At 49.0% G+C, this 14,777-nt stretch overlaps 2 protein-coding genes across 2 annotated transcripts; one reads left to right on the forward strand and one right to left on the reverse strand.

Moving 5' to 3' along the window:
• Positions 1–4,632: 4,632 nt before the first annotated feature.
• On the reverse strand, positions 4,633–6,390 carry LOC144097721 (uncharacterized). The gene is made up of 2 exons (XM_077630362.1): positions 6,200–6,390; positions 4,633–5,071 (listed from the first exon to the last, which is right to left on the reverse strand). The coding sequence occupies exons 1-2, from the start codon at positions 6,388–6,390 to the stop codon at positions 4,633–4,635; spliced, it is 630 nt and encodes a 209-aa protein (XP_077486488.1).
• Positions 6,391–8,868: 2,478 nt separating this feature from the next.
• LOC144097722 (presenilin-1-like) lies at positions 8,869–11,206 on the forward strand. Its single transcript, XM_077630363.1, has 2 exons — positions 8,869–8,994; positions 9,878–11,206. The coding sequence occupies exons 1-2, from the start codon at positions 8,893–8,895 to the stop codon at positions 11,204–11,206; spliced, it is 1,431 nt and encodes a 476-aa protein (XP_077486489.1). The 5' UTR covers positions 8,869–8,892.
• The last annotated feature ends 3,571 nt before the right edge of the window (positions 11,207–14,777 follow it).

A 14,777-nucleotide genomic window follows, 5' to 3' on the forward strand; every position in this document is an offset into this window, starting at 1 on the left:
ACACCATTTTCACGAGCCAGGCAAGGAGGACAGCTGCAAAAACAATCAGGGCCTTCAGTTAAGTGACTTCCACTTCTGCTGCAAGCGACGCGGGAGCAGCAAATATGGGGAAAGGAAAGCCTAAAAAGCAAAGAAAGAACTGAAACTATTGTAAAAGAATCGGAATTCGTACTTTACACTGACGACAATCGGCTGTGCACCAGCTCTAAGACAGGTATCGGCGCAGTAACACTGAAGAATAAAGCACGAATATTATTTGTCAAAAAGAGCGTAATTTGACCTCCACGTATACCTCGCCTTAGAGTTCGCCAAGTTGTCGCCATCAAAGCGAGCCTCGCAGTATATGTTCAAGCAGCATCTCCCGCTTTTGCTTGCGGAACCTCATGACATCTCTACCTTTCCTCTTCCTCCTCCTCCTCCTCATAGCCGTCATGTCATCCAGTGCTCTTACTTCGGCACTGGAAATATGGGCCAATTTCTGTGTTTCTATTAATAAAACCGTCCAGCTACGGCAATGAAAATCGCAATACACTTCGTTTAATTCGCCTACGCAGGTAATATAATTTACTATCAAATTTCTTCCACAATGTAGTCTTGGCTTCATCAGCTCAGCGGCCACTAAGACGTCACAACTGTAGTGTGGACGTCACATGCTGCACACAGAAATTACCATGTAACAGCTGCTTAACTGCAGTTATCGCGAGTAACGCTTCACCGTTGTCACTCAGTCGCCACCGTTCTCGATTACGGTAACAAACGGCCCCTTGGATGCAACAAACGAAGTCACTCGGGATCGGCAGGGCGAAGCTGCTATTGCAATTATCCTAGTTGTTACAATGCAGTGCCTAGAGTGCCGTCCCACGGCATGGCAACAGTATATGCACTATATAAACTCATCCAGTGACTCTACGGCAACAGTGCGCTCAAGCGCCGTCTGGTGGCAGGCAGCACTTCCTCCACCTATAGTTACTATGCATAAACGTTTCTACCTCCACCGCCGCGCCTGCTGCCGCGGCCGCACTGTAGGCAGGCGTTCAAAGGGCGCGCCGCCGCCGCTCGCCCCTCGCCAGCGCCTTTTCATATTGGGATCCCTGGCGCAAAATTAGGAAAAGCATGATAAAATTCGTTGTTCTCAGGAATATACATTAATTTATGAACTAGGCAACGGCCCGGGTAAACATTTGGCGTGAACCAACGGCTGCTTCGCGCTGACGATACCAACGTTCTTGCTCCAGCGCGGCCCTCCTAGCACGAACCTCGTCCGAGACGGCACCTCCAGAATTTGGTGGTCCGCCCTCTACACGTTGTTGCAGACTACGCTTTTGCTGCTGCAGCCTTAGTCGCCAGCCGTTACTTCGTCTTGCTTGGCCACTGATAGGCTTCTAGCTCGGCGGTGAGCACAAATGAGTGTTGTCTACTTTGATGTCGAGCCGCCCGCAGAGGAAATCTTGGCTGTGCTCCCTCTCACCTAGGACTTTTGCTTCCGATCTGCAGCCACTTGGGAGGGGGGGAGGTGTAGAAAGAAGCACAGAGATGATTAGACCAGCTCAAGAGGTCAGTGGCCTTCGCGGCTCCGAGTGCGAGCATCACTCAGAAGCTGTTCGCCGATCGCTCTTCTTTCTCCCATCAGCGCCGCTCTCTTCGTTCTTTCATCGTTCACTCCTGGCCACTTCGACTGGTGACCTTGAACGGGCTTCATCCACGCGACGGCCCGCGGTGAGCTCCGTAACCCGGCTCACGCTGTAAAAGCCCATGGATAACGGAATATCAAAAATGAATTCTTCTTGAGGATCGCTGACACGTACCGAGCGGCTAGTAGAAGTGGGAAGGGTAATCTTAATGCTAATTTCGAAGACCATGTACTTAGTTGAAGCGGGCCAACTTGTGCACTTTTCGCACTCCATACAAGCAACTTTCTCCTCACAACCGCGACGCGGCACGGATCACCCAGTCTGCTCCTATGCTCTAGCTCCGCTCTTCAGGCGTAATCGTGTCTTTATTTTATAATGAGACAATGGGGTTGACAGTAAGGCGGTGCATGAGTAGACCATATTGTATTTTTCAAATTTATTCAAAAGCATTCGACAAAGTTGCACTCGGTCGGCTGTTTATTAAATTATCTGCTCTTTGTCTTGACGCTCTCACATTTTCTTGGTTTCGTAACTTTCATTCCGTCAACAGTTCACAGTTTTCGATGACTTTCCCTCAGCGCATTGTGACGTAACCTCCGGTGTACCAGACAAAGCGTACTTGGACCCTACGCTTTCCCATTTACATTAATGCCCTTCCCAATAATATGGCGGCCCATTTGCGTCTTTTCGCATATGACTCTTGTTTACCCATGTTTCAAGCTGTACTATATGTAAATCTATGACGTTAAGACTCAAGCATGATAAATCTGACTTCAACCACTCTATGAATAATATCTTCTTATCTCAAGCCATGTCGCACAAATATATCGGGGAATTCGGTTAGCACCAAATCTTTCATGGTCTTGTCACATTTCAGCAGCATGTAACAAAGAATCGAGGACATTAGGTTTCATGCGCCGAAATACGGGAACCTCACCTAGCTTCGTTCGCAGACCAGCATATTTAGCATTTATTCGACCGCAGTTAGAATTCGCCTCATCAATATGGTCTCTCCATGAAAAATGCCTGATGGCCATGCTTGAGTACGTTCAAAACAGCTGTCCGATACATTTCTAGATGAACTTGAATACCATAATGATATGCAGCTACTAAAAGCTATTCCTCGTATTTCGCTTCTCTGTTCATTTCATAAACACTTCTACACCCGCACCTCGTGTTTGCCTCTGGAATGACCTCCTCGCTGTTCACGGCGCTTATACAATCGTCTCTGCTTCAACTGCATAGATGAACAAAAGTCAATCAATTCCTCTGCTTCATCTAGAGTAGTTAGTCTTTGGAATGATCTTCCTGACACCATTATCTCTTTTTCTGATCCTGAAGAAACTAAAAAGTACCTCCGTTTGCATTTATCTGTTTAGTATTGCTCTAAATTTTATGTCTTGTGTTTCAGTTGCACTTGGTTATCACTTATTCGCATATTTGCGTTTTATTTTAGATGAGTTTTGTTCGCATTTTAACTTTTTTCTTTGAATGTTCTTTCTTGTCCTTCCTTTTTGGATTAACTTTGTGCTCCTTTCATGTAATTGCATCGTACAACTGTGCCGTTAGTTTGGTTTTATTTCTGTATATTCATTTTCTCAAGTATATGCTTCCTCAACTAATAGCCATCGGCGGCTGTGAGGTACGTACAAACAAATAAAATAAAACATCTTTGGGCGATCCTCTGTGCTTCGTTTGAATGCGTTAGCATATATAGCCGAGGTCGATACGTACACTAAAATTGGTTCTATCCGAGGTTGTACGCCTTAAGTTGGTAATGTCCTAGGGCAACTGATGAAAATTCGTTATACCTCCGGTGACATACCTAATTGCATTATATTTTATATCCGTGGGAAAGATGCGAACGTTCATATCATTCCAGGTTATTAACACACTAACACATCAAATTTCGTTATATCCGAGGTTAACACCGGTAAGTTCGTTATAACCGAGGTGGCATAGTTTGCTTCGTTCCACGATTTTGTATTCGAGGTGGCATATTAAGGTTCGATATGCCACGCATGACGCCGGTGGACATTTTCGCTTGCACACATTGTGCTAATGCTCTAATGCTAACGCATTAAAACTAAAATATACTATAGCGCTAACCAATCCCAAAGCGCCGTCCGCTGCGGCTTCGATGCGGAACAATCTACGCCGTGCAACGACGATCAACGACCGAGCGACGACCAACAATCGCCGCCCTCGAGGTATCCGGTGCTACAAACGTTGCAGTGCCGGTCTGCTGGTGCGACGTCGCCAAACCATTTCCGTTGCACGAATGGCAGTGTTACTGCCGGACGGCGCTAGAATGCGTATATAGCTTGAGAACTTTGTCACGACGCTGCAGTATGCGGTCGCTGCGCCGTCGGACGGTACTCGAAGGCTGTGCAAATGCGCCCTGTATTCGGAGGGAAGCTATTTTCTTGCTCAAAATATTGCTGAAATGCACTGCAATTTTTCAGCGAAGTGAGGCGCTGTGCGACAAAAAAAATGTTTAATTCGGCAACCGTTGACACAGGTATCGACAGTTCGGTAAATCTTGGCAGGTTTTACTGGAATTACTGGTCACTACGGTGCGGAAAGTAAAAGCATGAAGCATGCGTCCGCCATTAGCGGCTAGTGCTGTTCTCATACCTGCGGTGCCGGAATTAAAAGAAGACGTTCCTTGTTGGCCGTGGTGAATGGAGGAGGCAGGTGCCATTTTCTGATCGGGTACGAACTTCAATAAGTACCTTGGTTGAAAGTGAGACCTTGTGTAAGGTAGTGATAAACGCAACGAAACACAAAAAGCAAACACAATCGGTTGTACTATCGCAACAGCTTTACATTGCTGGGGCGCCTACTGACGCCCACCGGTTGTCATAACAAGATATAACACATTGCATTAAATATGCTATATATCGTTATCTCATTGAAGTGTTACAGTTCAGCTGAAGGGGGAGCGCACTTAGATAGGAGGGCGTCAACGGGGTACGCTATACAAAGATAAAGAACATCCTTAGTCCAAGATGGAGTCAACTGCAGCCACGACGTGCCCGCCGGTCGTCGAGGCTCTTCCGACAGTCGCGTCTTCCGTGGTGTTGCTTGTGGCGTCGGCGTTGTTGGTGCTGGTCGCGGCAGTTGTTTCCGTAGTGGCTGCTGTGGTGGACCGCGCGTGCAGCAGAGACTCGGTCGTCGTCGCGGGCTGATCGGCGGTGATGTTGGGGGCGGCCTTTTGCTCGCCGCGTGGCCCGAGATGGCTGGCCCCTGCGAAGAGCGTGTGTCCCAGCACGGCCAAGAGCAGCAGCGTGCAGAGCACCATGAGGGCCAAGCACACGGACTTCATGGGGTTCCCTGCAGCACGCAGCGTCCTCCACTTGCGCTTGTCCCGGGGCGTCAGTGAGGCCGGCTTGTGCAGTGCTTCGGGCTCGGCAGCCGCAGGCTTGGGTTCCTCCTCCCTGCGTTGATGGTGCACCATGGACCAAAAAACTGTGTGCTGGCCGCCGCACCCACGTGCACACGCATTATCAGTAAGAGTGGTGACAGCTACAGTGGGCTGAGAAGATCGGATACTGTCCTGATCTTAGCTGCGCTTGCCGCCGTCGCTTGGGTATTAGCACGAAATTTCGCTCACATGGAGCTCAGTCTCTTTGCGGACCGGAGTCATGCGTACTTATCTCTAAAGGCCAATATTATCACATAATGTCGTCAGACGGGTACAGTAACGGCTGCTAAACTTAAAGCTTTGAGCGTTCCAAACTATGCCGTAGAATATGCCTCCAGGACGAAAGAGATATAATCATATAACCTAGAGCAGAAACATTTACAACCTTATATGCGTAACCCTGCTTAATGAGCCATTCGCATACCTTTAATTCTTGTTTCTTATTGGAAAGTGTGCTCTGAGCAATCCACACCAACCGGGCAATCACATAATTTAAGGGCACATAGGTGCAATGGTGTATAACATTATATAGTTGATCTAAGACTTCTAGGTCAACTTTGCAGCCTTTTATCAAAGTGCATTTAATATGATGTGACCTATTCGAGTTTTTCTTTGAAGGATAGCTGCAGGTTTGGTGTTTTCTGCTATGACTGCTATTTAAATCGCCACAATTTGCGAATACGCGGAATAATCTTAGGCCTAAAGGGGCGCCGCCTAATAAGAGTATATTAACGCAGAAAATTGCTATTAGAGGGCATAGTGCGCGTTGCTGTGGTCTTTTTCTGGGTTGAACTTTGTCACCTGAGTATCTTTGTTCGACTAATCTCAGTGATGATTCAGACTAATTGTGCTCGAGTGCTTCTTCTGGAAGAGGTAGAGCGAAGGGGAAAAGAAGAATGAGTTGCTGGCCCCGTCCTCGTAAGGAGTGTAAAAGACACGAAGTCATTGGAAGGTTGTCTATTGTTAAAAAATTTCGATTGCATTCTTTAGCGTACAATTTTTTTACGATATGATAGGGCAGTGGAACCGCCGCCGGCTAGTGTATGTGCATTCAGTTTTGTACTCTGCGGAATTATAGAGGTGTGGGGTGCTTTAGTGCTTTACACTGTCTGCGCACAGTGCCCTCGCTCGGAGCCCTCACCTCTGATCGGGTGCCTGCGGCGACTCGTCCACGTCGGCCGATGGCTCTCCCTTGGCCTGCGCGTCGGTGCTCCTCGCCAGCATGGAGAGGGAGCCCAGGGTGGCGGCCGCCGAGGCGGCAGCGTAGGCCGCCGTGGAGGCCGCCGTAGTGGCTGCACCGATGGCCGCCCTCACCGGCAGGGCTGCCGTCATCACTGTATCCGGGGCGGCTGGCAGCGCTTGGCTGGGCGGCGGAGGCTTGAACGCTGGACGCAGTTGGGGCGCCTTCGCGCTGGGAGCATCGGCTGTGCCATGCAGCGAACGACGAGGAAGTGAAAAAGAGGTCTAAAGGTGCGGTGGTTTCATAAGGCCCTCGCACCTTCACTTCACGCTTGGTTAAACATGCCAAAGAACCAACACACAAACAAGTCCGTATAGACGCATGTGCGTAATTAACGGCTTCTGGAAGCAACGAGCTTTTCGGTAAGAAGCACGCTAAATGGCGTAGCGCACCCGTTACACCACCAAGCATGCCGAGCGAAGTAGGGCGATTGCTGCGGTTTACCTTCTCTAGTTCTCCGACTGGGGCGCTAGAAGGGTCTTGCATGTCTCAGCACCCCTCTCGGAGTCTGCCACGAACCGCTGGGTTGGTTGAACCTGCAAGTCGACGAGGCGAGGCGAGGCAGCACTCCGCATGTATCCTTCTTCTTCTTCTCCTTCTTCTTCTTCTTCTTCTTCTTAGTAAGCATGTATCCAAGGAGCGAGCTTCTTCCTATTCTGTTTGGAAACAGAACTGTGGTATAAGCGATAAATCCTAATAAGCTGCAACAGAGCACTGAAGAGAGCTGATAAAAGAACACCACTAATAACCTGCGAAAAGCCTGACGACGGTTAAATGGCAACAAAGCTGCTGTCTAAAGACAGGAAATGAAAACAAAAGATCACTTGTGAAACTGTAGGCCTGTGCAATGCGTTACAAGATCTTTCTTGTTCCTCCTTTGCCCCCACTCCCCTAAAAGGCCCACAAGCCCAGATTTTTGGTTTAAAAAAGGAAAACAGCCACAGCCTTTCTCGCTTCTTTTTTCACTATGCTGCCACACAGAAGAAAGTCATTGGTGGAAAATATTTAATCGAAGATAACGAATCGAACCCGTAAAGGCTGACGTCGGAAAGTCAGACAACAGTTTTCCCCGCAGGACGGTGTTCGAATGATTCCTATACGCGTACTCGTGAACGGCATAGCATGCAGCCTGTCCGTGTTCCCGAGAACTACACAGGGGCTTCTTTAACTGGTATGTCCACGCTTCATAATTGCTAGCTGCTATTTATGACGTCAGAGGATACAGCTTGAACGCAATGGCAGTCGCGGTTTTTAGTCTTAAGTAGGGCTGTCAATAATGCCTGTCATCCATCCAAGACAAGATCGTGCCTCTCCCCTCTTTTAGCACTGCCACCTACCCCGTGCTCTTTACATTTTCACGTTTCAGAGTCAAATGCTTGCATCTCCCACTCTCGGTAATCTAAGCTGAGGAGCACTCCAACTCGCGACTAATTTCGCACAGTGAACAATGGCGAAATTTTCCACAGAGCTAAATACGTGTACGCCTTGAATTGAAACCAACGCCCGCCAAGAATAAGGAGTTCTGACTATGGACATCTTAGACCACTTGGTCTTCGCCGCTACAATACATGTGTTTTCAGCCCATATTGGTAGCATGGACCGCGATACCCGGTATACGGACAGAATTGGCGCCGAGATTTCTAGGAGTACAACTCTGAGGCGCTGCTTGAAAGTACAGCTACTCTACTGGCTGCTATGACGCAAAGGAAAATGTGGGTATTACTGCTATTATCAGTCATCATTATTGCCATTTTACACTAATAGAAAGTTTGCGAAGTAGGGAGGCTGCAGACCCAATTTCATAGTGAGTCCAAATTCAGCAAGTCTGTTAAGCGCGTCAAATTAGACTAACTCCCTCTGCAACTAATTTCTCCTTCGTGTTACGCCAATGACTCCGCAGAACCGAGGAATGGGCTCTTAACAGGTGTCGTTGTAAAATATACGGGCAGTACCTAGGACCCCGCTTCAAAATTTCTGGAGTTTCAGCCCCTGCATATGAAGGCAAGGCACAGTAGAGGTCACAACCTGAAGTCACTATCTAGAGTCACTATCTGGGGTTGTGATCTGAAGTCACTGGGTGTGGTCACCGTCTGGAATCCGGAAACTGAACGAGCCCAGCTTTGCCGCGACCGGCACCGACCACTATTGAAGAGATCAACTTGAAACACCGCCATACTTTCGTCACTATCATCATCAACAATCCTCGAGCGGTGCCATCAGGCCGTTAGGAGAGAGAAGAAGAAAGGAGCCATTTGTCAGCGTTCTCTGCGGGCTCCAGCCAAATGTCGAGCGACGTCGGAGAGGACGAGAACCTTGCACTCGGTGTCGCCGGACAGCCGACAGTCGTCGCCGCTTCTGCACCCGCGCCTCCTCCAGACGTGGAACGGGTGCGGTACCTGCTGGTGCAGCTGTACGAGCACCTGCTGCGCCAGGTCATCACACTGATCGTGGCCGTCTCCATCTGCATGCTGAGCGTGAGCTTGCTCATACGCGTCAACCGGCACAGCCACAACGACGCCCTGCAGCTGGGCTACGCGCGCTTCGCGGACGACGGCGCCGACGTTGTTGGGGTGGCAGCCGAGGGCGTCGTGCTCATGAACTCGTTCGGCAACGCACTCAGCTTCCTCTCCATGATCGTAATCGTCAACGTCGTCCTGGTGCTCCTCTACAAGAGGGGCCACTACAACATCATACAGGCGAGCAGCTTGGCGCCAAGCCTGTTTCATTAGTGGCGTTTGATTGTTGACCACTACGCAATGCTGCAGATGTTTCGGTGAATAATTTGCTCTCCGCTTCAAACTGCTTCAGTGCGATTAAATGTGGTTTATTCATCTAACGCTGTACTTGCATTTCGTTTGCTATGTCTGTTCACAGCTTACTGGTTTTATCGAATGCATTCTTTCCCTATAAACGCCAGTGGAGGCGAGCGCTTACAAAAACAGGTTTACTAGCGATTTTCTATCACTGGCGGCAAAAGACACGAGGCTTATGAGAGTAGCGATAACCTCGCAGATGGAAGTAATATGTCAATGGCTTAGTTTTTGTTTGCGAAGAAGTATTGTACTAAATTATAACGCCCTTAATAACACCGCGGAGCACAGACAGCTAAAAAAAATGCGGTGGAAAAGATGACTTCACTGCCTAATGAGACTTCACAAGTCGTGCTTTCGGCTAGGAATCAATGTCATTGTTGATTAACATCTGCTGCCTTGGGCCTACGCAGAGCCAACCAGCTTTACTCTATGTGCCCCTTCCGTCTTCCGCTTTCCTCTCATTTCCCTCTCATTTTCTGATCATTATTGCGAGGTGTATGGTTGCCCTCCTAGAGCTAACCGTTTGTCTATAAGCGCGTTAAGGAATCGCGGTCGGGATACGAGTGGCGTCATGACCACGATGCTGCGCAAATTTCACTCGTTCGTACGTTTAGCTAGTTTCTAAACATTTATGAGGTGTCTACGCTTTTATTCCCTCATAGGGAATGTGTAAAGGCAGCGTTATGTGCTTGCAGCCGTGAGAACTTGTGACAACACGCTAATGCAATTGTTTACCACGTCTGAAACCACGCGTGTGCCCATGCAGGCTTGGATGATGACTGGCACCACCATCTTGCTTTTCCTGACGAGCTACTACTACATGGGTCGCATCGCCTTCTACTTCAACTTGCCGCTGGACCACCTGAGCTGGTCTGTGTTCATATGGAACGTGGGCGTGACTGGCATCACGGCCCTGTACTACGGGGGGCCCTTCTTCATGCAACAGGGTTACCTCGTGTACGTGTCCGTGCTCATGGCCATGGTCCTGGAGGAATCGTTCCCGGAGTGGACCTCCTGGATACTCCTTGTCCTTGTCTCGATCTGGGACGTGTTCGCGGTTCTCTGCATTGTGGGCCCACTTCGGATTCTCCTGGAGACGGCCAAGGAGAGAAACGAGCCGCTCTTTCCGGCACTGGTCTTCTCCACTTCCACGGCCTGGTGCTACGCCGCCGACAAGCGCTCGATCAGCATGGCTCCACCTGGGACCTCTTCAGTGGCCGCCGCCGCCGCTATGCGCTTACGTGCCGACAAAGCACCGACAGTTCCTATGGTAGGGTCAGAGTCGATGTCCGAGACACAGGGCGTGACAAAGAATCTGACTTCGGAGGGTCCTGACCTTTTACGAAGGCGCGTGCTTCTAGTGCCTTCGAGCCACGATGAGGAGGAAATATTCGACTCGTGGTCGAATTCGCCAGATTTCAAACAACACTTGGTTGTGTATGATGAACTATCGAAGGCACTGCGCGCTGCGTGCGTGAGAAGTAGAAAAGCACCAAAAATAATTAAAGCATCCGACCCTAACAGCTCCACTAGTGCAACGAGCGGCACGGACGGAGACAAGGGAACATCTTCAGGTCCGTCGGGAGCCGATTATGCAGACGAAGAGGAGGGTAGAGGGTTGCCTTCAACGCGCATGCCGAACTCAGAGGATGCGGGTGGTGCCTTAGACAGCGACCCGCAGGACGCGCACCCTGGCCCATCTGATGTTCCTGTTGTGCATCCTTCTCAAGGTGGGAAGGGCCCTCGGAACAGTCGAGGCCACCGCACTCGCAGACACCGAAACACGAAGTCGACAAGGCAGCAAGAAATATTGGACGACGCTTCGAGCGAGGGGGGAATGAAGATGGGCCTCGGCGACTTCATCTTCTACAGTGTCCTTGTGGGGAAGGCATCAAGGCATGGAACTGGGGTCACCGTTCTCGCCTGCTACGTGGCTGTTATAGTAGGCATCCTTCTCACGCTCTTTCTGCTGGTGCTGCTGCAAAAGCCTTTGCCTGCACTGCCTTTCTCTATCAGCTTGGGCATCATTGCCTACTTCTCAAGCGTTTACCTCACCGAACCTTTCTTGGATGACATGGACGCGTTGGCTTTCTAGCTATAGCTCACACCTGTCTCCATAGTGGGCTCCATGCGTGTTAAAGACAAAAAAGTGTAGTAAAGACGATAAGACGGTCTTAGGCTGTTTGAGAGAAGATAGATGACGTACTCGTGCCTGAAAAGGTACAAGAAGATACGGGATTAGCAATCCTTGCGTGCTTTTTTCGGTTACCTGTTTTTAGTGACATTCTTGAAACCCGTGACAACGAAATTACAAAATTGTCTGCAATGAATTACCAAAACTCGACTGTCTACTGAGGAAGCATTTCATAGAGCTGCTAGCGCATACCTAGCAGATTCCATTAACCAATCTGCCAGCCTATTCGAAGCTGGGAGTTGAAAGGAACTAAAGGCTTCAGGTTTGTCACGCAGGCTGAACACGTCAACGTTGGCTCCGACTTTCAGATGGAGAACGCCACTGTTAGCAGCACTTGGCTGGTTTTGACAAGGGTATATACAGTTACACGTTGCAGTACCACACCTCCGCCTTGTCGTATTAAGCGATGCTGGGTGTCTCACCACAAGTAAACGTTTACTTGCGGTCAAAGGTATGTAACCGACGCCTATGTATTTAACTGTTGGCGCAAATACCGATCTGTGAAGAGAGCTAAGACTAGAGGAAGTTGTAATTGGAAAGCGAAAGATGTTGGTTGATGTTATAACAACGTGTATTTTCACGTTGACGCAAAGTTTGCACCTACACAAATTCTAGGGAGCTGTTTTCATTGAGAACTTTCTGTGTAGTTTTGCGTCACCGAGTTTTTGCCATGTGCAATCAAAGCAATCAGCTGCACAAAAGAGACGTATCATAAGAGACACAACTAGGGAGCTGTTTTCATTGAGAACTTTCTGTGTAGTTTTGCGTCACCGAGTTTTTGCCATGTGCAATCAAAGCAATCAGCTGCACAAAAGAGACGTATCATAAGTGATGCGCTGAAGCAATTTTGAAAACAGGAGTACGCACCTGCTCTGTAACGCACTAGCGATGGAGGCGTCTATGCAGCTGATATTCCATTCCCATGCTGTAACACCATTCGGCAGTACACAGCGAGCGTTCCGATTTCAATGCCCGCTGGGGCCTTTAGGGTATTTCAATAAATAAATAAAGCGCGTAGCGTTAGTGGGAAAGATTTTGCGAGGTCTTTGCTAAGGCAGAAAGAAGCGATGGGGAAAATAAATATAGGTACATAAATTTAATGAAAAGAAGGCAGAGAGGTTACTGAAATATAGGTCAGGAAATGAGTTTGTGAGAAGAAGCGAGAAGAGAGGGCGACGAAGATGAAGAGTACGTAGAGCAGATGATGATGTACAGGTTGGGGGTATGTGCCATTAAGCCTGATGACATCATCATTATCATCGTGTGCAGGTGAGTAGCTACATCTGCCTCCCGAATCTTGACCGATCCCCCAGTGGGTATGTGCCACCCTTTGTAAAACAACAACATGGGAAACAGAAGCTATACGGGAGCAAGCTGGTGACAGAAAACAGTGTGCTCGCTGTCGCTTCGCGGTCGTGGCCGGTGATGTCAGGCTCTCTTGCACAGGACAAGTTTGACTTGAACGTAAAGATGTGTAACACCTATCGTGTCCCTCAGTACGCACCCTACTTTTCACAGTGTTGGTGCAGCTCCCAAAGCACCCATAACTGCGAAGAGTTTGAATCCCTTTTGGAGACACAGTAAAGATAGGAAACGTTTCGACCATTATTTACTTATATAAGAAAAGCTTGCGTCATATGAGCCGCAGCGGCGTCGCATATGGCAAAAACGCAGAGAGAAATGATATATTTCCAGTTTCTTGCATTTAGATGCTAGTCAGCGCGCTTTTCTGTGGTAATTTCCGTGCTTCGTTATTTTTTTTTTTTGCGCTGCCACACAATGCATCGTAAGTTCTTCCCTGTCAGCGTGGTATTCCTCAGGGAAGCTCGTGAAGGGCAGACAAGTCCATCGCTGCTTCCAAATGGGTCTGATCTCATCATACCATACGGACTGCGATTGAAGAACTTCCCACCCTGTCTGAAGCGCTGATGTGGAGCTCGGGCGCTTCACTGTGCCAAAATACCGTTTTGCTCCATCCTGAATTTTTATAACCAACAACCGTTGTTCACCTTGCGAAATAGTGTGCCTGCGGTAGAACTGTAAACACCGCGTTAGCTTTGACGGACGCTTATGGTAGTATTTACACGATAGAAATAAAAGTCATTTGGCTAAATTAAATACTAGTTCCCAGACATTGACCGAACTATACTGACTAAAACCATTGCATGGACTCTTGTTTCTTTTTAAATGACATAAAAAGGAGCTATCGACGATAATATTTCAGTGCCAATCGTGAGCAAGTAAAAAAAATATTTGTATCCTATTGGCGTGCCATCGTTAAACGCAGGCATCACGGGACGTGGCTACTTTCGAAGCAGCCTTAATTCACATGTTCGCTAAGTCTAGGCTTACTTGTAATATAGCATGATGTATACTTAGGTGCTTCAAGAATTAATATAGGAGCAATTGAAGACTTCTCATGCGGCCACAGTTCCGTGCGGTTGTGTTGTCTCCACGTCCCTTCCTGCACTGCCTTGTGTAGAATTTTCGGTTGTGTTTCTTTCCTCGTTGGTACGAATGCTGTAATCACTGTCTGACGACGATGTATCGTAGTCGTCAGTGTGCGCGTCGCTGTTTGCTGTCGAGTCATTGAGGATATCGGAGGTGTTAGCAGAGCTATCAGGTTCGTCGATGGGGGCAAAGGACGTAAAGAATTCGGCACCTGTGACCAGTATCTTGTCAGAGGTATACATAACTGCATCATCTGAGCTGTTCACAAATTCACTCCCTGTGCCCGTACTGTCATACGTGACGCTCTTCTCAGTGGAGTTCCCGCTGTCGGTGGGTCGATCTGTGCCCGGCGGAGATGAGTGAGTGGACGTTGCGGCTCTGGTGGCGGTGAATGGCGTTGTGGCTTGAGTGTTCGCCGTGGCGCTTGTATGGCTAGAAGTGGGACTACTGTGGTGGGACTCAGTCGTTTGGGGCTGAGTAGCCGTCATGTCTTCGTCCGGGGTAATAACGACGGGCGGCGAGGCGCTGGCGGGGCCTTTGGAGGACTGCGTGAAGAGCACGTACATGAGGAGAGCTGCGGCCAGGACGGCACAACCGACGAGGGCAGCGCCGAACAAGACCAAAGCGGGGACACGTGGAGAAGCGCGTAGCTTGTTAAGCAGTCCTCCAACAGGCGTGGATCTCGTGGTGGACTCACTTGCGCTGGAGTGTGTCCTGGTGCTCATTGCCCGAGCGGCCGCTGAGTCTCGACGTCGCACTTCATCTGTCGGCGGAAAGCTTTAGGACTACTGGAGGCGGCGTCCTGGCACAGGATAGAAAAAGACCGTATCCGTTGCGGTCAGACCTCCCTGAATGAACCTCCAAGAAGCGAAACACTATCAATGGCTCATAGCTTCTTCCACTTCTTCTAGTCAGCTTTCAAGAGGGATAAACGTGGAACCGCAGTAAGAGGAGGTACACAATTGAACACGTCCAGCAAAAAATTAAAATGCAGTATTTGTCTCTTGTAAATTCTCATCAA

Source organism: Amblyomma americanum, chromosome 7 (assembly GCF_052857255.1).
Source record: "Amblyomma americanum isolate KBUSLIRL-KWMA chromosome 7, ASM5285725v1, whole genome shotgun sequence".
NCBI lineage: Eukaryota > Metazoa > Arthropoda > Arachnida > Ixodida > Ixodidae > Amblyomma > Amblyomma americanum.